The sequence below is a fragment of the Lasiodiplodia theobromae genome, assembly GCF_012971845.1.
Source record: "Lasiodiplodia theobromae strain AM2As chromosome Unknown scaffold_31, whole genome shotgun sequence".
Classification (NCBI taxonomy): domain Eukaryota; kingdom Fungi; phylum Ascomycota; class Dothideomycetes; order Botryosphaeriales; family Botryosphaeriaceae; genus Lasiodiplodia; species Lasiodiplodia theobromae.
Genome location: NW_023336510.1, coordinates 1 through 26,542, shown reverse-complemented (window position 1 = coordinate 26,542; position 26,542 = coordinate 1). Strand labels below are relative to the sequence as shown.

Genomic DNA, 26,542 nt, shown 5'->3' with positions numbered 1-26,542 from the left:
AACGTTCTATCCTTCAACACCTAATAAGACGATGGAAACTTATACTTTAACCACAGAGCTATCTACAAGTTTTAATCCAACTCTGCAATTTCTTCACTCAAATTGCGGTGGCCTCGCAGTTTCCATTACTGAACGAACTGTATTCTGATGACTTAAAGGATGGTCCAAATTTTTGAAGATAGGCCATGCCAGGGTATCTGATGTGTATTATTCTACATACGCCTCAAAGTGGGCCATTTTGATCTGTCGGCTTCCAATGTCACTGGTGCACTTGCTAACCTTGCCCCCGAGATGTTTCTCGTTCAGCTGTTGTCCCGGTAAAGTACTCTGCTACAAAGTATAGTCTATTAAGAGGGCTTCTTCGCGAAGAAAGACATGATGCTTCCCTGTCCTTGTTTTCCACCGCCCTTCTTCGGCTTCGTTGTCGTCGTAGGGTTAGGCTTGGGCTTCTTGGGTTGGGGCTCATCCTCCGAGAAGGACTCCCAGACCGGCTCTTCTTTCGTGACTTCATGGACGAGTCGTTAGTAGCGTCATTTCGAGAGTAATGGGCTGGAAACTTACCAAAGTATCCTTCATCGTCCTTGTAGGTCTTCTTCTTCATGACACGCCTCCGTCCCCTTCTGCGGCCATTGGATACCGTGACTTCGTCCTTCTTCTCTGGTTCTGGTTCGGGCTTCGCAGGTGCAGGTGCATCTGCGTCCAACTTCTCAGGTTCCTCAAGCTCCTCGGATGCAGCAGCCGGCGCATCCTGCATAATTGCATCATCATCGTCTTCGTCCATCATATCTCGAAGCTTCTTTTCCCTCGCTTCTCGCTCGGCCCGGGCCTTCTTCATCGCCTCAGCATTCTCTTCCTTGGATTTCTGATTCGCGCCAGTGATGACTACGTCGTCATCCTCTCCTTCTTCCTCTGAAGCATCCCTCATCGGCTCATCTTCCGCTTGACTCTGCTCCGCTGACTTCGTGGCCGGCGTTGAAGCTCCCGACTCAGCTGTTTTCTTCTTGGGCTGTGCCTTTGCGAACGATGCGAAGATACTCGAGGCCTCCTTCTTCTTCAAGCTTTGTTTATCAACATTCTTCTTCGGTAATGCCGCGGAATCGACTTGTGGGGTGGATTGGCGAGGGGCAGCTTGCGATTCGCGACCCTTGGCTGGCACTTCCTTACTGGATACGGCCGTAGTACTCGGGCGGGGGGCTGTCTTCGTCGGGGCAGATGTAGCAACAGGTGCTGGAGCCTGAGGCTTAATTCCAGGTGTCCTCCTCTTTGAGTGCGGATTGTGTATGGAGCCGTAGGTTTCCCATGCGTGAAGCGGGTCCTCATCGGCACACTTCTCAGCTATCTCGCGAGTGCAGTCAGAGAGAATCTGAAGGTCCTTCAGAGGACCTGGCTCCAGGCTGTAGACATGAATGGATGTGATCTCTTCGAATTCTGCTCTGGCCTCGTCCATATGTTCCTCCCCCACCAGCTTGATCGATGTGACCTTCAGACGGCTTTCCTCATCTTCGGCAGGGGCGTCGGGTAAAGAGCTAGGAATTGGACTGCTGGGCATCGGTACGTCTTCATCGCCATGGCCATTGGCTTGGGTCGCGGGCTCAGGGTGTTTCGTGCCGGTGATGATGTAGGTAGCGTGGACGGAACCAGGCTTTTTTTGATTCTCGGTTGCGTGGAAATGGTAGAGCATTCTAGATCAAAGGATTAGCAACAAGACCCATAGAAATGTCGTGGTGCATACTGTTTTGCTTGGTGAACGTGGACCTTCAGCTCACGGCTCAGCAGCTTGTAGGTGATCTGCAGCCGAAGTCAGCAGCAAGATCGCGGAAATGGGGTTGAAGCATACAGGGCGCGATTCCTGGAGCACCCGGGCTGCCAGGTGCGCTTTGTACTGGTCCATGGCGGAAAGTCCAGTCACAAAAGCTCGAGGTGGGTGGTGGAAAGTGGTAGTGAAATGTGAAGATGCGGGAAATGTTCAGGCGCGGAAGTCGCGTCGCCGGAGCAGTCGCGCGCCCGCGTCGCGCCCCACCACGTCACGCCAAGCGCTCCAGCTCCCCGCGCCCTCACTGCTCCTTCCTTCATCAGCTACTCTCGCTTCGGATCTCCATGGATGCTATCGATGACGAGGATATCAGGCTCCAGCGGGCCTCCGCTGGCCTACTATCCGACCTACACTCGTCCTTGGGAAAGATTCTATGGAAATCTACCCCTGTATCCGCTGGCCGCCGTCAAGTCCATGGTCTAGTGCGGCAGCGAGACCTGGACCGCCTTCTGTCTTTTGTACAGCCTCTTTTCCAATGTCTCGTTGGATAAGCTTCTGCTAACTCCCCATGAAGATAGAGCCGTTTCAAGAGGAGCCGCAGCTTCTCGACACGCACTTGAAATATGTCGTGCCGCAGCTGGTTGATGCCTATTTGGAGTATTTGCTCCAATCATCGCGGAAGCCTCTCAAGCCCAAAACCACCACTCTTACTCAGGCCGTTTCTCGAGTCTTGTATACCCTCTGCAAGGTTCGCGGCCAGAAGGTTATTATAGGCTTCCTTAGCAACGAGCCACGCTATCTGGAGCCCATCCTTGATCACTTCGAGAAAGGGCTGGGTGATGATTCTCTCGTTTGGGAAGAAAAATTCGTAGCCTTGCTTTGGCTTTCTCACCTCATGCTTGCTCCTTTCGACCTGGCCTCAATCTCCTCCCTCCAACCTGCTGAAACCGCCCACCAGCGCACCGGCATCAGTCTGCCAGATGATCTGCCCGGCGTTGTCAACCGCATAATCCCGATATGTATTGACCATCTCAAGTGTGCAACGCGAGAGCGTGATGCCGCTGCAGGCCTTCTGGTGCGGCTGTCTTTGCGGCCCGACATGCGCAAAGTAGGCCTACTGGAATCTCTCGTCAAGTGGGCATTATCGTTCTTCAGTAACACAACTGAAAGCGTCTCTGATATTCACATCTGTCTGGGAGTCTTGACTTTTCTCAGTGGCCTTGTTGCGTCCGCAAACAAAGACGAATTGGGAGCTTTCCTTAGGGATATCTATAAAGCCTGTGATTTCATCATCAACCAAGGCAATCTCGAATTTGTTAAATCGTCCGCTGTCGCCAGGAAGCTTGTCATCAAAACGTTCCGCAATATCGTCGTTCATTACTTGCAATCAGACTCCCCGGAGGACTCGTCCGCGTTGCTGGAGGACGTCATAGATTTCCTACTGCAAACCGTGGGCGACGGCGATTCCCCAGTCAGATACGCAGCAAGCAAGGCGCTCAGCGTCGTCACCATGAAGCTCGAGTCGGAACTTGGCGCCGAGGTTATCGAGGCCATTCTAGGCTGCCTCAATGAAGATGTATTATGGGAAGGCTCTGCCAGGAACCTAAGTGCTGTCAACCCTCTGCGCTGGCATGGTCTCACGCTTGCACTCTCTCAGCTACTATATCGAAGAGCGCCATCCACCGATCAACTTCCAGATATTCTCAACGCTTTGCTTCTCGCTCTCACTTTCGAACAGCGCTCTGCCACCGGAGGTTCTATCGGGACAAATGTCCGGGATGCCGCTTGTTTCGGTATTTGGGCCTTGTCCAGGAGATACACGACAGACGAACTACTCTCGGTGAGCACTACCTCGATCCGTGCTGCAGGAGGACACGATCAGGCGCTGTCTATTCCACAGATCCTGGCCATTGAACTTTTGGTTGCCGCATGCTTGGATCCCGCTGGAAATATCCGAAGGGGGTCTTCTGCCGCACTCCAGGAACTTATCGGCAGACACCCCAATACAGTACTCGAAGGAATTCCTCTGGTCCAGATCGTCGACTTCCATGCTGTCGGGCTGCGCGATCGTGCCATTAGCCAGGTCGGCTTCAAGGCCGCACAATTGGGCCAGATATATTGGGATTCTCTTTTTGCAGGGTTGCTTGGATGGCGAGGTGTTGGATCTCTCGATGCGCCTTCCAGAGCCTCCACCTCAAATGCTATAGGCCGCCTGAGCAGTATTCAGCCTTTCAGCACCGTCAAAGCCATGATTGAACGTGTCCGCAGTCAGCTTTGCAAGCTACATATCCGAGATGTCGAGGAACGTCATGGCCTGATACTATCGCTAGCATCTCTGGTAACGGAAAGCGGCCGTCGGTATGCTCCAGAAAATTCAACACAGTCAATTGACCAATCAACTCCACTGCAGGGACAGGAAATTGCAGAAATCGCTGGGCTTTGGAGTCTTCTCGACGGCCAACTCGACCTTCCCGAGCGGGCATTCGCATCTCCTGCACTTCGGCCAGAACTAACTGCATTTGCTGTCTGCACCTTCATTGCTGCCCTGGCTGGTCTTACCAATAGCTTGGGCGACAACGTCTCCTCTCCCGTTCCTTTTACCAAGGCTCTTGCCCTGGCTCCCTTGAGGCTCTGTCTCGGTCGCACAGAGGACTCAGTACTTCGTGCCGTGCCTTCGGCTGTCGCCAATATTTCGCTGCTCTTGGATCCCAATGATCGGAAGGAGGAGGCGCACTCATGGTTGGATCACCTCAACTCAGCGAACGTCAGGACTGCTGCGCGCGATTCGGGATATGCTATTGCCGTTGGAGCAATATACCCATCAGCTTCAGACGATGCGGACCGTGCACGAATAATCGAGCTTTTGACTTCTCGATGCACAGAGAAAGTCGGGATCGAGGCGCGGGTGGTTGCACTACAGAGCCTGCAGTTCGTCTTTGAAGCAGCGGCAGTGACTGCTGATAGCTCATTGAACTCTAAGATCTCTGTCGCGCTGATAACAGCATTGAATGATTACACAATCAATGAGCGGGGCGACGTAGGTTCGCTTGTTCGTTTGGAAGCTCTCAATGCTGTGGACAGTGCTTGGAAGTACGGTCTGCTCACCGGTCTTGAGCAAGAGCAACAGATCATCGCCGATGTGACAAGACTGTCATTGGAGAAGCTGGACAAAGTGAGGCTGAGAGCCGCCTCGTGTCTGCAGCATAATGGCAGGGGCTACTTTGATACGTAAGTTGCCTACTTCGCATTCATGAGGAACGTCGCTGACATCCCGCAAAGGGAAGCTGAACTCATCGCCTCTGGAATATCATCGCACGAGTACTTCACACGTGCGATTAAATACTTCGACTTCGGAACAACACAGAGTACGAACCTCGCTATTGTGGAAGGGTACATCAGTTCCGCCGGCATGGGCTCTGAGTCCGTCGTTCAAGCCTCGAGGCTTGCGCTTGTTGAGCGTCTTGAAGTACTCCCCACCGAAAGCGAAAGCTTCTCTCTCCTTCATGTGGCGAATGCAATTCTGGACGTCTTCAAGGCTCAGCTCGCTAACGACCGCATCATTCTGCCCCTGCTCGAGGTTTTGGCATTCCTGCTCGATGCTCAGGTTTTACAGCGGCTCGTCGGAAGCAATTTCAAGTATGTTGTCTGCCTCGACTTCTTTCCCCTTCATACCAAAAGTACACTGGCTAACCATTCATCTATTATTGGACTGTCTCAGATGGCGCAATTTCCTTTCGCTCGTTCAAAAGGCCCACTTCAAATCCAACAACATGCAAAAGCTCTACCTCGCGCTCGATGTATACCGAGGGCTTGCAAATGTCCCGGCCATTCGTCAGGATGTGCGAACGAAGCTGGCAAGCATGCTGCTGCACCCCTTCCCCAAGGTTTGTTAAGGCAATGAAGATAACGTAAACCGCTACTGACTCTATTGGATGACAGATCCGTGTCGCGGCGGCGGAGACATTATTTGTGGTTTCGGCGAATGGGGACCTCAAGGGACATGACTGGTCACAGCCATCCAAGAACTTGAAAAGTGTAGCAGACGGGATAAAGGCTCAAGTTGTTTGATTGATTCTTGTTTAGGAAAGCCGAGTAGTGTTTCTCAGAATGGTGAAATTTGTCAAGTCATGCAACACTTCTTATGTGACAAAAGTAGAATGGACGTTTATATATGTGGCAGCTCTCATAAGCGAGTCTCTGTTCCACTGAGAAGTCTGCGTGATGCGCATTCAACTGCACGTTCAAGGTGCAAGGTACTCCATGAAGACAGCGAATCTAGTGCCCCCTTACTTTTTTCCGTGGCAGTTCTAGGGGCCAGGATGATCAAGCAATGACATAGATGAATATTCGAACGGGCCGTTTGTCTGGGTCAGGCCTCTCACATTGCCTCCCATAAAAATCTTTCTTAATTCTTAGCGGGGCACTACAACCCCTTTTTCTCCTTTAAATGCGATAATGCAGAGTTTTGGCTGATCCCCGCAGCCTTAATAGATTGAAAGCATAAGAATACTCAATGATACATCTTAGCTGATGATTTTCCCTCGGATGAAGTATTTTCGCTGTTCGTGTTGGAGGAGATCACACAATGGTCGCAGCTCAAGTTTTTGTCAGCTCGATTTGGAAAAGCAAAATATAACACGAGCATTGATACTTTCCGTATTCCGAAGATTTTCAGTCTTTATTTCGCTTATCTCAAGAAAAATTTAATAGTCTGTGTCTACCATCTCCAGAACTCCATAGAAACTACACTACCATTGGACAGTGACTGGGTGTGCCCTCGTCCTTCAGTCGACAGCCAGGCGACTGTCTGTTGACTGCGATACATGAACACTCTCCGCAACCCTCACCACCACGTACGACCATAGGTCGCAGAATGCAGGGCTTCCCGTCCGCTCAGCCGTACTTAAGCTGCGAACCGGCCGATTAGTACTCAAGTGGGTGACCATTGGGGAATCCCGGCTGTTGTACGTTTTGTTTTTTGCTCGTGCGGCGCACTGACTTTTTGCCGGATTTTGCTGCGGAACGAGAATGACCATGCATGTGTTACGCAACAATTCTGGACCCTCAAAGACCGTTCCCCCACCTTCCAAACCCAGCGGAGACTTCCTTGCACTGCATGGATACTGGCGTGAGCCTATCCTTTCAAAGTCTTATTGTCGTACTATGAGGTTACCTTTTGTTCGTCTATCTCACACCAGAGGGTCGTAAGAGCACTGGGCAGCTTGGGATGGCATCAATTCGAAATTGAATTCAATTGAGTCTTGCAGCATGTTATTTTCTCCAAATCTGCCCCAGCAAAACGCTTCTAAAGTGATGCGTGTGACCTGTTATCTGTGGTTTAGGTCAACGCGAGACAGAACCCATAATTTGCAAAGTGCTTGCCAGTAATCAATCGGGTTCTTCGGAAATAATAAGCAGCAACACTGCGGCTGGACTGTTTGGCGACTTCTGAACGGTAACAACCGGGAGACGGCAAGGATTATTTTCTTCTAGGCGTCGTCATTCTAACAACGCGCGGCCTCTCGGATCATTCCGCATAAACCATTGTAAGCAAGTGCGCGAGAACATCGGCGCGATCAAGTTTGGTTAGACCTGAGACATTCGGGACGAGGAAATGGAAGAGAGAACCTGGCATGATGCGGGCATTGGATTAGTGCACGTGACTGCGCACCTTGATTTAGCGTCATCGGTTCAACCTTCCAGTTCACCCTAGCACCTAAAGCTTCCTCGACAGAGCAGCTTCGTCTACCAAAACGCCGCCACGATGGCAACCTCAACCCCGCCAAACTGCACGTATGTATAGCTCTTATCATGGCGCGTTATTCGCTAACTGGTCGACAGTGTTTACGTATGACGCGCAAGTCCTCTTACCACGCAGTTGATCTGACGCGACGCAGGTCAAGAACCTCGAGGAGCGCATCAAGCTCGACTCCCTCAAGGACACCCTCCGCGAGATCTTCGAAGAATATGGCACCATCCTCGACATTCGCGCCGCCAAGAACCTCAAGGCGAAGGGTCAGGCCTTCGTCGTCTTCGACAATGTAGAGTCGGCTACGCGCGCTATCGAAGAACTGCAGGACTTTGACGTCTTCGACAAGCCCATGAAGCTGGATTACGCCCGCACGCGCAGCGATGCCATCGTCAAGCGTGAAGGCACCGAGGAGGAATTCGAGGCTCACAAGCGCCACCGCCTGGCTGAGAAAGGTATTCCGTCTATGATGTTCCCATTGCACAGCGGGCTCAGATGGATTATCGTCCTCATAGCCTCCACAGCCTATTTGACGTAAGTGGCCTTTTACTCACCAGTTTTACAGAGAGGAAGCAAGCGCTCGAGGCGCAGGAAGCGCAGAAGAAGATGAAGCGCCCCGCCGGCGCTCCTGCAGAGTCGAACCGCCCGACCCAGAAGGCTCGCGGTGCTGGCCTCAAATCCACCGGTGGTGCGGCTGCTGTCATTCCCGACGAGTACCTCCCGCCGAACAAGATTCTTTTCGTCCAGAATCTCCCCGACGGATACGATGTCGAGGCTCTCTCGGCCATCTTTGGTCGTTTCGAGGGCTTCAGAGAAGTTCGTGTGGTGCCTGGTCGCAGCGGCATTGCTTTCGTTGAATATGAAGCCGAGGCTGGCGCCATCAGCGCGAAGGAGGCTACGGCTGGAATGGCGCTTGGCGACGAAGGCAAGCCCATGAAGGTCACGTACCAGCGCCAGTAGGTAAGGAAGCATGTGATACTGGTTGGGTGGAGCAAGACGCAAGAGATACCGGTTCGCGCAAAACAAGCCTGGGGTTGGGTCATCGGCTTTAGTACAGAGATGTCCTCAACTCCAGGCGCGATTTAATGATGATCATGCAAGATGTACAACACAAAATGATACTGGCCTAGAAAATGACATCCTCGTTGTCCTGATCGCCCAAGAGGTCCTTCGTTTCCGTTTCACCCTCAACCTGCGCAGCCGCGCCTTGTCCTTGCTTGAGATCTCTCTCCTTTTCTGCCTCGGCAGCGTCGCGCTCCTTTTTGCCAGAAACCTTCTTCAGTCTGTAGAACTCCTCTCTGTCGAGCTCATCCAGCTCCGAGTTAATGTACTTGATCGTGTTCTCCGTCCTGGGAATGATGACGTGCTCGCTGTTATGACGGTCAGTATATCTAATAGCTAGAAGGTATTCCTGGATCACCCACATGGCGTTAACTCTGCGGTTCACGACCTTGATGACCTCGTCTAGGATGACGAAGGCGGTCTGCAGACTAGCCAGTTCGACCAGCGTTTCCACTGCACGAGCATACGTCTCTCTGCACCTTTGCACCTGCTGTCCACCTTTGCCTAGACCCGTGAGACCGAAGTCGTTGTTACCCTCGGTGGTAAAGCTCTCGAACTGCGGCAGGAAGACACCAGAGACGTTCTCCTGCTTGGTGCGAACACGGAACTTGGCGTTCTTCGCCGACTCCTGGATCTGGTAGCTGATGTCTCCACCAGCAGCGTAGGTCACTTCGGCGAGCGAAAAGGCGGCGATCTGCATGACGCGGCCCATCTTGCGCTTGGCTTCATCGATGCGGCGGGTGATCTCTGTCGCTCACTCAGCGGGACGAAGCTCGGACGGAGCGAACTCGGGAAGGGAGAAGGTACCTCGGAAGCGTCTGTGTGTGGGCAGGGACGTCAGTAAACAGAGTGGGAAGTTGGCGGGGCGGTGATGGCGGGCATGGCGCACTTTGTCAGGGCCTCGCTCTTGCGCTTGAGCAGATCATGGCCAGTCTGGGCTCCCTTGAGCTTGCTCTTCATCTGTCCCAACACCTGGCGGGTCGGGAAGACGGCCTCACGCGCCTGGATCTGGGTGTGAGCTCTCGCCGCGGATAGCGCAATAGCGGGAGGCGGGTCATCGTACCGCGCCGCCCGAGGACATTTCGGGCGATTATAATTAGGGGGGATGCGAAATGAGGAGCAGCCTGCACCACGGGCCCGGGCCGAGAACAGAGAAAGGGAGAGATGGTGGCTGAGCTCGATAGCTTGGTGTTGGCTTGAGTGGAGCTCGTGCTCTCGACGGCGGGCGCACTGAGTGAGTGAGGTGTGTCGTGCCCGACCGTCCGGCGGCCAATCACGCGCTAGCGGCGGGCGTGAAGCAGCGCGCGAAACTCGAAACTCTCGACCAAGCGCCGTCTGGCGATTCGCCCTCTACTCCTCTCCTCCCCCTCCAGCCCAATCCCGCATACGACGCGCTCCAAAGCATCCGTCTCCCGCGCCTCTCGGCCTCAAGCCAGGCCAGCAACGCCCGTCACGAGCGATGCCTGGAGAGCTTCTTCGCCCCGCTGCCGGCGACGCGCCGCAGCCTGCTGCACAGGTCCCGCGGACGAAGCGCACCTCACCCACCAAGTCGTCCGACCTGTACCTGATCCAAGATAGCGACGTCATCTACGAGCAGGAACTCATCCGCAGCCCGGGCAGCATCAAGCCGTGGCTCGACTACGCTGCCTTCAAGCGCCAGAATGGCTCCCTGCTCGAGCAAGCCTTCGTGCTAGAGCGCGCCTGCACCACGCTGCCGCGTTCCTACAAGCTGTGGAAGATGTACCTAGACCTGCGTGTCCAGCACATCAAGGGCAAGAACCCGGCCAAGTACCAGGCCCACTACGTCAAGACCAATGCTCTCTTCGAGCGCGCACTGGTGCTGCTGAACAAAATGCCGCGCATCTGGGAAATGTACTTGGAATTTTTGATGCAGCAGCCCCTCGTCACCACCACCCGCCGCACCTTCGACCGAGCCCTCCGCGCCCTGCCGCTCACTCAGCACAACCGCATCTGGGCTCTGTATCGCCCTTTTGCCAGCTCCGCCTCCGGTGAGACTGCTGTCAAGATCTGGCGCCGCTACATGCAAATCCACCCGGAGCATGCCGAAGACTTCATCGCTCTCTTGATCGACATGCGCCAGTACACCGAGGCCGTCAAGAAGTACATGGACATTCTCAACAACCCCAAGTTCAAGAGCAAGGAGGCAAAGGGTCCATTCCAGTTCTGGACGGAAATGGTTGAGCTGCTCATCGACCATGCCAAAGAAATTGAAACGGGAGACGACGTCGGCATCGATGTAGAGAAGATCATCCGGAGTGGAATCGCCAAGTTTTCGGACCAGAGGGGCATATTGTGGGTCGGCCTGGCAAGGTACTGGATCAACAAGGGCGACTACGAGCGTGCACGCGACATCTTCGAGGAGGGAATTACTACCGTCATGACTGTTCGTGATTTCTCCATTGTCTTCGACACGTATGCGGAAGCCGAGGAGGCCTTGATTGGTATCAAGATGGAGGAGGCAGGTAAAAGACAAGAGAAGGGAATTGTTGACGAGGATCTCGATTTGGACCTTGACATCCGCATGGCCCGCTTTGAGCAGCTCATGGACCGCCGGCCTTTCCTTGTGAACGACGTGCTCCTCCGCCAGAATCCGAACAACGTCAACGAGTGGGAGAAGCGTGTCGGTCTTTGGGGTGATAACAAGACAGAGGTTGTCAAGACGTACGCTGATGCCATCGCAACCATCAACCCGAAGAAGGCCGTCGGCAAGTTCCACGAGCTTTGGGCCAATTACGCGAAGTTTTACGAGAATGGTGGAGACATGCAGAACGCCCGCATCATCATGGAGAAGGCTGTCAAGGTGCCGTTCAAGTCAGTCAACGAGCTAGCCGAAATGTGGTGCGAGTGGGCAGAGATGGAGCTTAGGAACGAGAACTTCGACCGTGCGGTGGACATCATGGCCAAAGCGACCCAAGCACCGAAGAGATCGACGGTCGACTACTTTGACGAGACGCTCTCGCCCCAGCAAAGAGTCCACAAGAGCTGGAAGCTGTGGAGTTTCTATGTTGATCTGGTGGAGAGCGTTAGCACCCTTGAGGAGACGAAGAAGGTCTACGAGCGCATTTTCGAGCTGAAGATTGCTACTCCTCAGACTGTCGTCAACTACGCAAACCTGCTGGAGGAAAACAAGTACTTCGAGGACTCGTTCAAGGTGTACGAGCGCGGTCTTGACCTGTTCAACTACCCGGTGGCTTTCGAGCTTTGGAACCTCTACCTTACCAAGGCTGTAGACCGCAAGGTCGGCATGGAGAGACTACGTGACTTGTTCGAACAAGCTCTCGAGGACTGCCCGCCGAAATTTGCCAAGGTATTGTACTTGATGTATGGCGCATTAGAGGAGGAAAGAGGGCTTGCCCGTCACGCGATGCGCATCTACGAACGTGCTACGCGCTTCGTCGCGGATGAGGACAGGCTGGAGATGTTTGAATTCTACATCACGAAGTCGGCATCGAACTTTGGATTGACTTCGACGCGTCCAATTTACGAGCGTGCCATCTCTGCGCTACCGGACAAGGAGGCCAAGGAAATGTGTCTCAAATTCGCGGAGATGGAGAGGCGGCTTGGTGAGATCGACCGCGCCAGAGCCATCTACGGCCACGCCAGTCAGTTCTGCGACCCAAGGACAGAACCTGGATTCTGGCAGAAATGGGAGAGCTTCGAGGTGCAGCACGGCAACGAGGACACGTTCAAGGAAATGCTTCGCATCAAGAGAAGCGTGCAGGCACAGTTCAAGTATGTTATGACCCCGGCAATGTATGCGTGCAGCTTACTGACATTCTTCCAGCACCGACGTCAACTTTATCGCCTCTCAGGCGCTTGCTCGTGCTCAACAACCTAACGATGCTGATGGCGTTGATCAAGACAAGGTGGATGCTATGGCTGCTCTCGAACGCCAAGCCAGAGCACCCGAAGGCTTCGTCGCCGCCAGCAACGGAGTCGAAGGCGGCAACAGACCAACGGCACAGGCCGAAGAAGCTGTTGCAGCAAACCCGGATGCGCTAGATATTGACGACGATCTGTAAGCGGCATCGAGGCGCGCAGATACCCTACGTAGTTCAGGCACTGCTTGATTGATGGATTCCCTTTCTGCAGATGTGAGCGGTTCTACACTGGCCGATTAAGATTTTCTCCACTTTTTTTTTTCAGCTTCAGGCTTGCAACCTTCCTTTTACCTCTCATTGAGTTCCGTTAGCTGCATTATACCGGCGTTCTGGGTGGGCTATTGGCCCCGGATGATTGACTTGGGCGGAGGATCGATCTCTTGTTCTGGATCTCATCTTTTTCATGCACATTCCCCTCCTTTCTGATCTCCTTGCCCTTCGATTCTCTTATCGGCCTTTCCTTCCGCGTTTCATTCAGACGGTGGCGTCAAGCAAGATTCCATTGGCGTGCTGCCCGTCTCTTCTTCGGGCTTTCCGAGCGATTGTCAGCAAGCATGTAACCTGCAGTTTCAGAAAACGATTGGAAAGCAAGCGACTTCTGCAACAACCAGCGCTCCTCTTCGATGTCTTTCGTCCGTGTCTCACGCGTGTGCTTATTATCCCCAGCAGAAGCCTAGCGCGGAAGTGCTCTCTTAGCTCACATCACACGGTAGGAGGTCGACTGGGATTGTTTGGCAACCGCTTTCAATGCCCATGCATGAAGCTGAGGGCTGACTTGTATGCAGCCAGAGATCACTCAGCGCCAAGGCCATTGTTCCGTATCATCCAGGCTAACGGTATATTGAGCTGTAGGAGGGCTGAATCTAGGCAGATCAGCTGAGAGTCGAGATAAGGTTTAGGCGAACCTCTGACGGCGAACAGTAGGCGGTGCATCAAGGATGACGAGGGCTAGCGTCACACTGGGCCCCCGCGTTTACGGCATGACGCGCGGGTCCATCACTCCTGCGTTCTGTCTGGACGCCGCAGCACCACACCCGCATCACCGCGCAGCATTGTGGCTAATTAGCGCCTCCAGCTAACGCTTGGCCCAGTGCTTCCCATTCGCTCCCGCCGGCGTCAGCTGCTGCACGCGGGCACAGCAAAGACCCCGGAACGTGGCACCGACTTTCTGTCCGTTGACGTCGTTCTTTGTTCGGCGCGCCCTCGACTCTTCCTGCTCTCCTGCCACTGCCTTCGGCCACGCACCAATGGCACCAGCCACGACTTGGCCGCCAAGAGCAGCGCCCAGCGGACCACCGCGCGCGCGCAGAAGCTTACTGGCTGCGAGCCAAGGGTGATGCGGGCTTGGGCCTGACGTCGGTGGGGTCGTTCGCGAAGGCACGCTTGCTTCTTGGACGGCGGGTAAGAATTACTGGGCGTCATTGCTTCTTTCCCAGAGAAGGTTGGCACCGGAATCCTTTATCTACCCTGTCCCCGGCCGCAGACGCGCGACCACCCGCCACGGGAAGAGAACCCTCTAACCTCTTTGTCCTTGCTCGAACGAGAAAGCGAGCTTTCCTCTTCTTCCCAAGCTGCCCCACAGCGGCTCACCACTCAAGTACTGCGCCGAGGACTATTTGACTCGTAGCTAGTGGAGCTTAGCAGTTGCCTTGCTGCTAAGTCGCCCTCATTCCACGCTGGAGTACAACAACGTTCACATCGACATCCGCCCTGTGCCAGACTCCCGCTCAGCCTCCGGCATGGACACAAACACGACGAGCGCCGCCAGCGGTAAGTCCTAGGACACATGGCCATTGAAATCCCACCATTGCCCTTCCGCTGCCCTCGCCTCACTCAGCACTTCACTCTTTCAGGCCATCTTCCACTGGATTCCGGCCATCAAGTCTCAGCTATCCAATGACTGATCCCCATTCTTTGACATCCATCCCTCCGCTCCCTCCGACCCTAATTCCTCAATATACTAACCAATTCCCTCTTCTGGACAATCCAGGCATAGACGCGACCCCAGCCGGCAGCAACCCCACCGTCAACACGGACTTCAAAGCCGCCGCCAACGGCGCCGACACCAGCGCCATCGACGACGACCTCGGCGACAACCACCACGGCGGCCTGCAGATGCACGACCCCTTCGGCGGCGACAAGCTGGACCGGATCGCCGGCGACGACGACGACATGCACATGCCCGGCGGCTCGTCGTCAGCAGGCGGCGGCGGCAGCGGCGGCGGGTCGCCCACGCGCGACCGTCGTCAGAGCAAGGAGTGGGATGCGAGCAAAGTCCCGCCGTCGCGGTTCCAGAAACGCAGCGGCAGCATCTACTCGACGCCGAGCAGCCGTGATGCTCACTTGACCGGCACCGGGTCTGAGAGGGATAAGGGGTACTGGGAGAAGATGAAGGAGAAGGTGAGTGAAAGCTTTTAGTAGCGGAGTGTTGCTTCTGTTTTTGGTGGGAATTTTGAGACGATTTGGGGGTGGTATTGCTTGGAGATTGGCATATGCGTGTTTTCTACCATGCAACTTCTTTTTTCCCGGATACAAGACGGACATTGCTGACATGCTTGCTTTCACAGGGCTGGATTAAGAAATAGCTCGAGACCTATCCGCGTCACCATTGCTATCCTTCCGGCTTCTTATCCAATTCCTGGTATCACCTACCTTAAAGTTTGCCACTCCTTTTGTTTTTCCGTCTGTGGTAAACTACGAAAAAGAAAACCAATTCAAACACCCCCAATCGAATTCATGTATGGTACCGTAGGGCCAGAATCCACCTTCTCTCTTTGTATCCTTTTACTCTTTTTCTGTGATCTCTGTGCCGTCACTTCTCTCTCCCCAGCTCTATCCGCCGGGCCTGGATTTTAAACGTAGTGTAGTATGAAGCAACAAATGATACCTATTTGCATGTTCACAGTCAGAAGGGAAAAATGGATGGGCAGTAAAGGCATTCGTCCAGACCCAAATACCAATGTTTGCTGAACATACTGTCCTGGCTTAAATCGTCCTTGTGGTCTTCCTTCGACGAAAATGTGACGCTTCCACCTAAGGAGTTAGCCTCAACCGCACGGGCATTTGAAGTCCACGTCTGGACGCACGTGTCGGCTATCGATTTAAGCATTCCTAAGTGGGACTTAAACTTTCGAGTGCCCACGCGAGCCTGGTGTAACTTTCACAAAAGAATACCCTGAAAACGAGCATATGACGTCAAAAGAGTTGCTATTGTACAGCTACCTATCACTAACGCCAATTCTTTCCACTTTTTTTTTGTCCTTGATGAATTCTTTTCGCCGACATTTTCTGTACTACTTAAAGTGAATCCGGATGTAGATGATCTCATCCGTATCGACTGATGTCGTTTGTCATCTACGACTGATCCTGTATATGAGTGGTATCCTGGACATTGGGGTGTTGATCAGGATTGGCGGTCATGGCCTGAAGATTTGCTGCGCTCTCAGAGTTTTGGCCTAGAACAGAGACGCGAATTATCTAACTCCCTTTTTGCAGTAGTAAAAAAAAAGAAAAGAAAACAATGAGGGGGCATATTGGACTTAGCCCCACGTACCACCACCACCACGTCCGCCCTTCCTCTGGGCCGAAAGACGCCAAGCGTCGCCCTCTGCATCCTTGCCCGACTGCAAAGGCTGGATGCGCTCCGCCCTCTTTCTCTTGCTGAGCCGGTCCGTCGGGGCGACCTGGAAGAACCTGGGCGCGGCCTCGACCAGCCACTTGGGCTCGATGGCCGTGAGGATGTGCATGTACTCCTTCTGCGTCTCGACGACGCTGTTGTAGATGACGTGCTCGGCCGGCGCGCGGAACAGCGCCGACGACGGGTGCATGTACACCGTGTTGCCCTCGACCAGTGTCTTGTAGCCCTCCGTGGCGTCCTTGCGCGCCGCGTTGCGGAAGAAGCCCGAGCAGAGAGCCTTGCGTACCGCCTGCGTGTCACGGCCGCACGACACAATCGGCGACTTGTACCGCTTCATGATGGTGGTTAGTTGGTCGCGCACGTCGGCGACACGCTTCATGGCCTTTGGCTGGATGAAGTTCTCGTAGCACCATTGCACCGAGAACTTTGAGTGCTTCCACGCGTTGTAGACGTTAAGGAGAGTCAAGTGATCGCCGTGCGGATCGTTGAACTTCAACCGCTTATTGTCGGCCTGGTGCTGCTTGTCCCTTGGCCGATGGAACACTGTCTGGGTAGCGGAGATCATCGAGACGATGGTTAGCATCTCATCCGAACACTTCAACTTGACGGACATGATGAGTGATTTTGACAAAGCCGGGTCCATAGGGAAGTCAGCCATCTGTCGACCAAGCTGGGTGAGCAAACCCTCCTCATCGAGCGCACCAAGTGCATACAGCTCTTCCAGAGCAGTCAGCATAGTGTTAGTCGGCGGCGGATCCATAAAGTCAAACCCAAGAAGGTCGTTGATACCCATGGCCTTCAGCATGAGAATGGTGTTGGAGAGGTTTTGACGCTGGATCTCGGGGATCGTGGTGGGTAACATTTCTGATTGGAATGCTGCCTCGGTGTACAATCGGAAACACTTGCCAGGACCAGTACGACCAGCTCGGCCAGCACGTTGCTTGGCCTGAGCTTGCGAGATGGGTGTGACCTGAAGGCGGTCCATTCCCAGCTTCGGATCGTACGCTGTCTGCTTGACAAAACCAGGATCAACCACGAAGTAGATTCCGTCGATTGTGATGGACGTCTCGGCGATGTTAGTTGCGATGACGACCTTCCTGCCACCCGGGGGAGGTGGCTCGAAGATGCGGCTGGCGACTTCGCTGGGCAAAGCACCGTAGATGGGTAAGATGACCAACTCAGGTACACCAGGCCCTAGCGCCTTCATCCTCTCAAAGAGGATTTCGCAACTCGTGTCAATCTCTTCTTTGCCAGTCAGGAAAAGTAGGATATCACCTGGGGGTTCAGTCAGGTGGATCTGCATGACTGTCGTCAGGGCTGCGTCAAGGTAATCGCTTTCAGGCTCCTTGGAATACATGATCTCGACTGGGTAGGTGCGTCCCGGGATGGAGAAGATGGGGCATTTGTTGAAGTACTCCGAGAACTTGTCGGCATCCAGAGTTGCCGATGTGACAATGACCTTCATGTCGGGACGCCTCTTGAGCGTCTTCTTGAGGAGACCGAAGAGGACGTCAGTTGCAATGGTACGCTCGTGCGCTTCGTCGAGGATGATGACGGAATACTTGTTCAGCATCGGGTCCAACAAGATCTCGCGCTGCATGATACCATCCGTCATGTACTTGATCTTGGTGTCCGGGCTAGTACAGTCCTCGAAACGAATGGTATAGCCAACCTCAGCACCGAGCTTGCACCCGACCTCCTCTGCCACACGCTTAGCAACAGACATGGCCGCTACACGACGCGGCTGCGTGCAGCCGATCATGCCATTGTTGGCAAACCCATCCTCTGCAAGGTATTGTGTAAGTTGGGTGGTTTTTCCTGAACCAGTGTCGCCTACGAGAATAAGGAGCTGGTGTTCGCGTACGGCTTGAAGCAGCTGGTTGCGGAACTTGAAGACAGGCAGGCCTTCCCTCTGGTCCTTGATGGACATGTTCGTCCGCTTTCCAGTCTCCGTCTTGCCTTGGGTAATCTTCTTCCACTCAGGAAGAGGCTCATTGGACTGGCCAGAAGGTGCGGCACGGTAGTCGCTGGCAAACTTGCGATCGTCAGGACCAGCCATGGGATCATTCCATTGAGCACTGAGATCCACGCGAGATGCCTCAGCGGCTTTCTTGTCTTGCTCCTCCTGGGCCCGCAACTCCTTCCGCTCCTTCGCAAGCTGCTCGCCCGACATTGCAGCACGATTGAGAGAACCGTCGGGAGCTTTAACGACACGAATGGGCGAAAGCTCAAGCGACTGTTTAGTCTGGCCAACCAAGAACGGAGGCTCCTCCTCCTTGACTTCGATGTCAACGTCCAACTCCTCCTCGAGCATGCCATGTTCGTTAACGTTGTCAAACGTGTCGTAGATTCCTGGGTAGTCTGAAGCACGTGCTTGGCCAGCGGAGATCATCTGCTGGATTTCCCAGCGTTCAGGCGAGGCGTATCTCTTCTTTGCGGGAGGTGGTCCACTGAAATTGCTGCTGGCAATGGGGGCCTCGGTCCCAAGGTTGCCATAGCGGCCGTTGGACAACCTGCCACCTAGACCTTCTGAATTGGCTCCCGACGCTACTCTCAGCTCGGGTGCAAGATCTTCGCCTGTCGTTTGATCGACCTCCTTCATGGTAAGACTGATCTTTCCGTCCTTGATTTCCGTGACCTTCACCTTGACCTCCTGGTCCCGCGACAGAAGGTCCGAGGGGTCATTGACACGGCCCTCAGCCATACGCGACACATGAACCAGCCCATCAACCCGGCCTTTGACACCATGCAGCCTTACGAAAGCGCCGTAGGGCTTCAGACCCGTAACGCGACCATTGTATATTTTGTGAACAATTGGCGCATCGTCCACCTCAGGGAGAGGGGCTTCGCGAAAGTCGTCGTCGTAGTCGTGGCGGCGGCGGTGTCTGCCCCTGCGGTCATCGTGCCGGTCATAGTCACGCTCGCGCGTCCGGGTCAAGTCTTTGGCAGGGCGCGACCTGCCAAACTCATCTTCGAACATGTAGTCGTCGTTGTTGCTTTGGTGGCGGCTCCTGTAGGGTGAGCGCGACCGTGAGCGCGATCTGCGGGATCTCTTCGTCTTGCTCCTGCTGTAGCTCTCGTCTTTGTAGGGACTGGGGCTGCGCTTCCTAGTGGATGAGTTGCCTCCATTTCCTGCCTTGCCCGCGAGATTCTCCAACATGGCAAAAGTGTCATCCAAACCACCCTCCTTTGCATCTTCATCCAGTAAGGCGGAGTCGTCGTACGGCTTGGGAACTTCCTGGTCGGCGATCGCTAGGCCCTTGAAGACCCTAGCCTTCCTTTCACGCTCATCCTCGGGCTTTTCTTCTTGTTGTACCGTCCTTCCTGCACCATTGGACTTCTTGAACTTGGGGTGCATGGTGAGGACCAGCCGGTCGATGCTTTCGACGAGACTCGGAGGGAAATCCTCGGCGCCGATTTCGACGAGCTTCGCCTTGAATTCATCGAGCGACTTGCATTGCAAGTGCTGGTCGATGATGAATTCCGCAAGGGTTTTGTCGGCGACATGGATATGGTTGTCGAGCTCGGAGGTCACCTTCGACACGAGCGACAGGAGCTCGAGCGAGCTGAGGTCGTCCATGGCGGGTGGTTTGCGACAGCACAGCTCGACAAGGAGGAGGCGACGGTTGCGGTGACGTAGGGGAGGGAGCGCGTTGGGCGCGCGAATATCTGGAAAGCTCGCGCGCGTTGTCGTGACGATTTGCGCGGCTGGCTTGCGGCGACGGGTTGATAGTCAAGAAATCCGCGCTAGGGCTGCCTAGCCTCCGCGGGCGGTGAGCGCCGCCGCCCCCGCCACCCACACGGCTCCAGGTACACCTAACGTGCACACTCCCATATTCTTCCTAGGCTCCAGAGCGATTGAAAGGGTCCAGAATGACAGGTGACCTTGCCACTCTGATCCTCGGCAGTACTCGGTTCCATATACTTCTACAGCGTTTTCGATGAATCGCAATCAGTAATGCACATGTTCAGGCTCTCGCACTCAGAAAAACTGATTTGTTGCTCTCATTAAAATCCCCAAGACGTTGCTGGTAGGAGTATCAGTGGTCTAAAATCTCGACTCATCCTGCAAGCATTTCCAAGATAGGACCCGCCAATGCCGCCGTCGCCGCCAGATCCTTCAGAATCGCCATTTCAATGTTGCCTCTCAACTGTGCTTGAGCCTCACCCCCGCCTCGAGCTCCCACTGGCAGCGCCCCGACAGTTACCGGCTCCTTGCACTTCAGCTTGAACGATTGTGCGCCGTCCGCAGTCTCAATCACCGCCTCGACCAGCAGCTTGTATCGCCGGCTCACGCTTGACAAGTTGGTGGTCGCTGGCTTGTATTTCAGTTGACCCATGGCGATCTCCTTTGGCTTTCCTGGCGTGAGGACTCCCATGTTCTGGAAAGTAACCCCGGCATCGTCTTCGCGGATTTGGCGGACATGCTCCATGCCTCGTACTACCCTTAGCACCAACTTAGAGTTCATTTTGATGTTGATCGACTTCAACACGAATTGTGGCGGAGTAGCGACCGTGACATCCTTGGACTCGGGTGGTAAGACTTCCAGAGCGACCAAAAGCCTCCAAGGCTCGGTTGGTCTCACATACTTTGGTGTTGAAGCAGTGATGCGGAACCGAAAGGTGGGCTTGGTAGGGTTGCTGAAACTAAACCTCTTCAGCTTCGGGCGTTCACTTTCCGGGACGAGCTCAAATCCGCGGATGCTGCAATCTTTGTCGTGCGGGGCATCCCCTTCCAATTCTGGAGTCTTGTCGTCGGCGGATGGGATGAACTCCAACAATATCTCTGCGGTTTCCGGCTTCTTCTTCAGCTTCCTGTCGCTGAAGTGGACGTAGGCTACTAACGAGTACGCTATAAAGCTGTAGTAGCCGGTGAGCAGGCCTTGGGCGTTGAGCTGGAAAGAAGGAGGTAGGACCGTCTCAGGCAATTGTTTTTCTGTGCGTTTCGAATCCCAGCTTTTGACTTCTCTTGGGGCGGCCGTTGTCGGGAAGGTGAAGGCGAAAGGCCAGTTGTGGACGCCAGTGGCGAGGGTAGTGTTGACGTCAGAAATCAGGTTGTCCTCAAAGAGACAGACGCGGTCTCGGTACTGGTTGTACAATCCGCTAAGATTATTCTTTTCGCTGATGGTAGTCTTGACTCGGCCCCAGAACTTGACCTCGACGCGTTCTACGGCTCTGGGTTTGAGGCATTGATACCGAACACGGCCTTTCACTGTGTCTCCGGATAAGTAAAATGGCTGCTGTGGATCCAAGATGATTGACGCTGCCATTTCGAAGGTCTGGCGGTTGCAAAAGGGTTCCAACGCCCCAGATTTGAGGGTTGAGAAAAGGGACCTAATGGCACCGTGGGGGCCATATTCCTCGTCTATGTGGCGTTGAACGCGTTCCGAATACAAATCGAAGGATCACTTGGCGTCAGACGACAACTGCATCCAACAATTGAAATTTCGTCGTTATGTCCATTCAGCAGCCACACTGGTCCAACAGATTCAAAGCCACTAGGGCCTGGGCGGCTGCCTGTCCGACTTGGCATTGGATATGAAGTACGCTTCAGGCTGATGCATCCTGCAATCACGAGTTGATCAATTTGATTTTCTACGCTTACTACTATCGCACTGGGCGGTGTACTCAGGCAGCTATACCTGCCTTGTGTGGTAATGGCGCTCTCGCTTACCAGCACTCATTTTGACTTCGGCTAGAGCCGTCTAAGCCTCGCACTGTGCGGCCTTATTCTCTCAGTCCAACCCTCTCTGACAGGGACGAAGCCTGTGTCACTGATTGGTAGCCCTTTGGTCAAACGTGACAGCTGCGACAGCTCATCGAAACGTCAGACCTCGAGCAAACGCTCTCTCGCAACGTGAGCTGTGAAATCTGCGTCAGCCGCTGACCGCGGCATTACTCTCGTCTAGCCCGTTTCCCACAAGATCCGACAGCACCAGGTATTGCAATCAGCACCGGCAATGCAACTACTCCGACTGCGGGGGTTTCCGCTCAACACTGTCCAGCTGCCATACAGCGACGAGGAGCACAGGCCCGCGCGAGGTGAAACACCATCTTCACCGCACCTTGGCCCCTTTCACAGATGGCCTCATTCTAAAGAGCCCGGAGTGGGGACACGCAGCACAGCCGATAGCGTGTCGACACGAATGCGGAGCGGGGTGCTGACCAGGTCAGCAGCATCGTGAAGGCGGTGCACAAAAGCTAAGTACTAAGCTCAGCCCCCACCGGCGCGAGTTCTTCGCGTTGTTTGCCCAAAATCGCTGGTGCAATGCTGCGGACGGATGATTCCAGAACTTCTGGAAACTATCGAGAAGCCGGCGACTGTGGCGCAGAAGCTGCGGCGGTGCAGCGTGGTGATGAATGGCGTCCCGCACCCCGCCACATACGTTGAGACATTTGGCAGGTCGCATGACGACGTGGGTACCTACGTCGCTAGCTGAGGGAAAAAAGCTAGCCCGAGGTCGCGAAGGCCATGGTGGAAGATCTACGGCTCATAGCGTTCGTTTTATTACAGCCACTCGGGCCTTCGCGACGAATTATCCGCACAGACTGGCGGCGCTGATGGGGAATCCTCCTGCCCATCTGCATGTCGGATCAGACGATGACGGCCGGCGCGTACTGCTTCACCGTCTCCGGTGGACCGCAGGGCAACGGCGAGCGAGATAGCCGCCGCCGACGACAGCCAACCGGCTAAGAACGAATGGGCCGGGGCGGGGCCGCGCTTTAGGCGTGGCGCTTGCGGGGGGTAGCTTAGATCAAGAGTACTTGGCCTCCAGTCAAGCAAGCTTGGAACCGTGGCTCCTTTCGTGGCACCAGTGAACGTCAACAATGCTGAGAAGCTTGTTTTGGCGCGGCATCAGCGTCAAAACAGCACCCAGTACAAGTACATCTGATGACGCCCTGCCTTCGCGGCGGTTAGCAACAACACAGCCCATCCAGCCGCGCCTTGCACGGAAATTATTGAGGACGCGTCGTGCGCAGCTAGCCTCGCTCCCCCTTCACCCATCGGCGTTACGCCCTCGCCGGCCCACTGATCGCCGAGCCGCGCCACAGACACCCTGCCCTGATCACCTCCCTGGCGACGCTGCAATCTCTCCAAGCAGCGCTGCCCTCGTCGTACAAAATCCCAGCCCGCCCAGCAGCCGGCCGATTCCCGAATTCCTGCGCTCACAGGCCACCTACGCCCACAACAAACGCGCACTGTCGGTCCGCCTGCACCCGCCCGGCAGCCTCGTTGCCTGCCCCCAATAAATTTACCGAGCCGAGCCTGCGCCCCAGGAGTACAGCATGCGTAAGTTCTGCCCAACCCTCGTCACCCGCGACTCCACCGTTGACCATGTACCGCTTAGACACCATCAAGTCCCGAGCCCGGCACACGGCATGGAAGGCCAAAAAGGGCTCCACCCAATGGAATCCTTGGGCCCGAAAGATTTCCCACACCGGCGACTCGCTCTACGATGAGGAGAACCCGCGCGAGTCGCACGACACCCACCACTCGAGAGCCCACTCCGAGGCTTGTGTCGCCGGCGAAGTCGAATTGAACAGGATCCCCGACGGCCAAGCCGGCCCTGTACATGCCGCAACCATGCCGCCTCCGTCGCGCGGCTCCACCGAGCCTTTTGGAGTCACCGCCAATGGAAATGGCGAAGCCAGCGACGGACTTACCAGGAGAAAGACGAACAAGACGGACAGCGACGAGGAGGAAAAGCCTGAGAGCTTGAACCGCCGGTCGAGCACCAAGCGCACGAAAAAGCAGCCCATCATCACTCCCTGGACCCAGTTCAAGCACGTCGTTTTTGGTTCCTGGGTTAACATCCTGCTCCTCGCCGTCCCCGCCGGTTTTGCCGTCAACTATGCCCACCTGAACGGCATCATCGTTTTCGTCATCAACTTCATTGCCATTGTGCCGCTGGCTGGTATGCTCAGCTATGCCACCGAAGAGCTTGCCTTGCACATTGGAGAGACTTTGGGCGGTCTGTTGAACGCGTCTTTTGGGTAAGTTTATCTTTTAGTCGCATCACCCCACATACAAGTCAGCTGACGCAGGAAATTTCAGTAACGCCGTCGAACTTATCGTCGGTATTCAGGCGCTCGTGAAGAGGGAGCTTACGATCGTCAAGACGTCCCTCATTGGCAGTATGCTCTCCAACTTGCTCCTCGTCATGGGCATGTGCTTCTTCCTCGGAGGCGTTAGCCGTGTTGAGCAGCACTTCAACGTCACGGTTGCTCAGACCAGCGCCAGCTTGCTCGCTCTGGCTGTCGCAAGTCTGATCATTCCCACCGTTTTCCGCATGTGGGTTGAGCCCAAGGACGAGGTCGCCGATCTTGTCGATACCGACGCGCTTTCCCGCGGCACTTCCGTCATCCTCCTCTTCGTCTATGGCTGCTATCTGCTTTTCCAGCTCAAGACCCATGTTGTCATGTACAACGAGCCAAGCAAGAAGGTCGAGAAGAGAACCAAGGAAGTCAAGGCTGGTTCCACCAACATGGGACTTGCGGGCATTGGCGCTGCTGCCGCGGGCGCTGTTGGAGGCAAGATCCACGAGGACCAGCTCCTGAACAAGCAGGACGATGACGACGACGATGATGATGAGGAGGTCCCCGTCTTGACTGTGACTGGTGCCTTGGTTGCGCTTGCCATTTCTACCGTTCTGGTTGCCTTCTGCTCCGAATTCATGGTCGACAACATCTCCTCGGTTGCTGGCGATGGCAAGGGTCTTTCCGAGACTTTCCTGGGTTTGATCCTGCTCCCGATTGTCGGTAACGCCGCCGAGCACGCTACTGCCGTCACCGTTGCCATGAAGGACAAGATGGACTTGTCTATTGGTGTGGCTGTTGGTTCCAGCACGCAGATTGCTCTGCTCGTCCTCCCTCTGACTGTTCTGATTGGCTGGATTGTAAGTTCTAGAAGCCCGACGCTGGTGTTATCCGCTGCTAACATGTTCAGATTGGCATTGATGAGATGAACCTTTCTTTCGACGGATTCCAGGTTGCGGTCCTTTTCGTGTCCGTCTTGCTGGTTAACTATCTGATTGGAGACGGCAAGTCCAACTGGTTGGAGGGCATGCTCCTGATGACTACCTATACGATCATCGCCGTCGCCGCCTTCGTTTACCCCGATTAAGCGGATTTGCGATCAACGAAACTTTATGTTCCACAGGACCCAAAGATCTGGACCACCGGTCGATTTATTACGTGCTATTTGAGCGTTTCGGGGTTTGGTGTTTGGATTACGACTTCAATGGACTTAATTAGGGTTCAAAAAGCAAGATGATACCCCGTAACCCCGGGCTTTGTTGTTTTAATACAAGAACTGTACTAGTATTAGATCTGCTTCTTGCTTTATGTTTTCATGTCACTTGGTTAACTTCAATTCTCACTTTTTCACCCCCCGAGCCTACGTCTTGGAGTTAGCGTAGTTTGGTCACTGACCTTGCATTTCAGATGAGACCCATGGCTCAACAAATGCTTCAACTGTACATAATGATTTCCTCAACTCTTTGTTCTTAAATGCTGAACCTCTCACCCCCGATTCTTTGAAATTAAAATTTCAACTTCAAGCTTCTCGAAGAGAATTCGACAATGTTATTCCGGGAAAGTCCGGTAACTATTTCTACCAGATCTGAACCGTAGAAGGAAAAAGGTCGTCCCGAATTGGCATTCTAGTTCTGCCTTGCGCGGACACCGGGATTTAGACTTTGAATTTGAGAGTACAATGGTGGACCTCTTTTCTTTTTATCACCACCTTCCCAATTTGTGAGGACCCTGACTTCAGGGTCCAGCAGATCTTCCTCGAGGTATATAACAACTTCCACACACCCTCCTCCTCCATCTCTTCTACATCCTCTTCGAAGCTCAACAAACTGTCGCAGCCAAAGACATTGACGGACTTGATCATCTGGACCTCTAGTGAAGCCGCGTACTCTCACTCACAACCACCATGAGTGAGACACAGGTGAAGGCCGAGCCAGAAGACCAGGCTTTCATACAGCCACCCAGACCCACAGACCCCGGTGCGACCAGGGAAACAGCAATTGAAATCGATGACATCGAAACACCTGTCAAGACGGAAGAGGAGGAGGATGATGATGTGGGTTTGCCGCCAAGCAACCTTCGCGACTTTGGACACGACAAGGCTTCCGCAATCCTCATCGACGATGATGACACCCCAGACACCCACCAAGGAGAGCATTCACTTTCACCCGCCACACCAAACGCACCTCTCACTTCGACTGTCCGCTCCGAATCACCGGTTGCTCCCGGGAACAGACAATCACCCCCACTACGCCTTGGAACTTCTATGCTTTCCACACCTGGCCGTAAGCCAGCAAGGCGAGACTTGCAGCAGATGCGTCTGCTGCGCAAGCGCCTGAGGTCATCTGTTAACAACAACAACAACAACAACAACAACAACAACAACAACAACAACAACAACAACA

General features: G+C 54.4%; 10 protein-coding genes across 10 annotated transcripts; 6 read left to right on the top strand and 4 right to left on the bottom strand.

Moving 5' to 3' along the window:
- Positions 1-347: 347 nt before the first annotated feature.
- LTHEOB_9264 (DNA polymerase subunit Cdc27) lies at positions 348-1,891 on the bottom strand (the record flags this gene model as incomplete). Its single annotated transcript, XM_035518833.1, has 4 exons — positions 348-505; positions 562-1,682; positions 1,733-1,788; positions 1,838-1,891. 4 exons carry the CDS (start codon positions 1,889-1,891, stop codon positions 348-350), a joined length of 1,389 nt encoding a protein of 462 aa, XP_035368869.1.
- Positions 1,892-2,321: 430 nt separating this feature from the next.
- LTHEOB_9263 (Armadillo-like helical protein) lies at positions 2,322-5,821 on the top strand (the record flags this gene model as incomplete). Its single annotated transcript, XM_035518832.1, has 4 exons — positions 2,322-4,981; positions 5,033-5,389; positions 5,472-5,637; positions 5,693-5,821. The coding sequence occupies 4 exons, from the start codon at positions 2,322-2,324 to the stop codon at positions 5,819-5,821; spliced, it is 3,312 nt and encodes a 1,103-aa protein (XP_035368868.1).
- A 1,696-nt stretch (positions 5,822-7,517) lies between these two features.
- On the top strand, positions 7,518-8,462 carry LTHEOB_9262 (U1 small nuclear; the record flags this gene model as incomplete). The annotated part of the gene is made up of 4 exons (XM_035518831.1): positions 7,518-7,546; positions 7,595-7,601; positions 7,651-7,957; positions 8,068-8,462. 4 exons carry the CDS (start codon positions 7,518-7,520, stop codon positions 8,460-8,462), a joined length of 738 nt encoding a protein of 245 aa, XP_035368867.1.
- A 166-nt stretch (positions 8,463-8,628) lies between these two features.
- LTHEOB_9261 (ATPAse V1/A1 complex subunit D) lies at positions 8,629-9,645 on the bottom strand (the record flags this gene model as incomplete). Its single annotated transcript, XM_035518830.1, has 5 exons — positions 8,629-8,872; positions 8,927-9,311; positions 9,372-9,382; positions 9,454-9,566; positions 9,628-9,645. The coding sequence occupies 5 exons, from the start codon at positions 9,643-9,645 to the stop codon at positions 8,629-8,631; spliced, it is 771 nt and encodes a 256-aa protein (XP_035368866.1).
- Positions 9,646-10,023: 378 nt separating this feature from the next.
- Positions 10,024-12,607, top strand: LTHEOB_9260 (RNA-processing protein HAT helix; the record flags this gene model as incomplete). The annotated part of the gene is made up of 2 exons (XM_035518829.1): positions 10,024-12,317; positions 12,370-12,607. The coding sequence occupies 2 exons, from the start codon at positions 10,024-10,026 to the stop codon at positions 12,605-12,607; spliced, it is 2,532 nt and encodes an 843-aa protein (XP_035368865.1).
- A 1,598-nt stretch (positions 12,608-14,205) lies between these two features.
- Positions 14,206-15,051, top strand: LTHEOB_9259 (C6 zinc finger domain containing protein; the record flags this gene model as incomplete). Its single annotated transcript, XM_035518827.1, has 3 exons — positions 14,206-14,236; positions 14,457-14,866; positions 15,034-15,051. The coding sequence occupies 3 exons, from the start codon at positions 14,206-14,208 to the stop codon at positions 15,049-15,051; spliced, it is 459 nt and encodes a 152-aa protein (XP_035368864.1).
- A 954-nt stretch (positions 15,052-16,005) lies between these two features.
- LTHEOB_9258 (ATP-dependent RNA helicase dhx8) lies at positions 16,006-19,683 on the bottom strand (the record flags this gene model as incomplete). The annotated part of the gene is made up of 1 exon (XM_035518826.1): positions 16,006-19,683. The coding sequence occupies one exon, from the start codon at positions 19,681-19,683 to the stop codon at positions 16,006-16,008; it is 3,678 nt and encodes a 1,225-aa protein (XP_035368863.1).
- A 481-nt stretch (positions 19,684-20,164) lies between these two features.
- On the bottom strand, positions 20,165-21,373 carry LTHEOB_9257 (uncharacterized protein; the record flags this gene model as incomplete). The annotated part of the gene is made up of 1 exon (XM_035518825.1): positions 20,165-21,373. The coding sequence occupies one exon, from the start codon at positions 21,371-21,373 to the stop codon at positions 20,165-20,167; it is 1,209 nt and encodes a 402-aa protein (XP_035368862.1).
- Positions 21,374-23,439: 2,066 nt separating this feature from the next.
- On the top strand, positions 23,440-25,227 carry LTHEOB_9256 (Calcium proton exchanger; the record flags this gene model as incomplete). The annotated part of the gene is made up of 3 exons (XM_035518824.1): positions 23,440-24,098; positions 24,160-25,000; positions 25,051-25,227. The coding sequence occupies 3 exons, from the start codon at positions 23,440-23,442 to the stop codon at positions 25,225-25,227; spliced, it is 1,677 nt and encodes a 558-aa protein (XP_035368861.1).
- Positions 25,228-26,043: 816 nt separating this feature from the next.
- LTHEOB_9255 (DNA repair protein) lies at positions 26,044-26,542 on the top strand (the record flags this gene model as incomplete). Its single annotated transcript, XM_035518823.1, has 1 exon — positions 26,044-26,542. A coding segment is annotated over one exon (499 nt), but the record flags the coding sequence as incomplete, so codon positions are not given.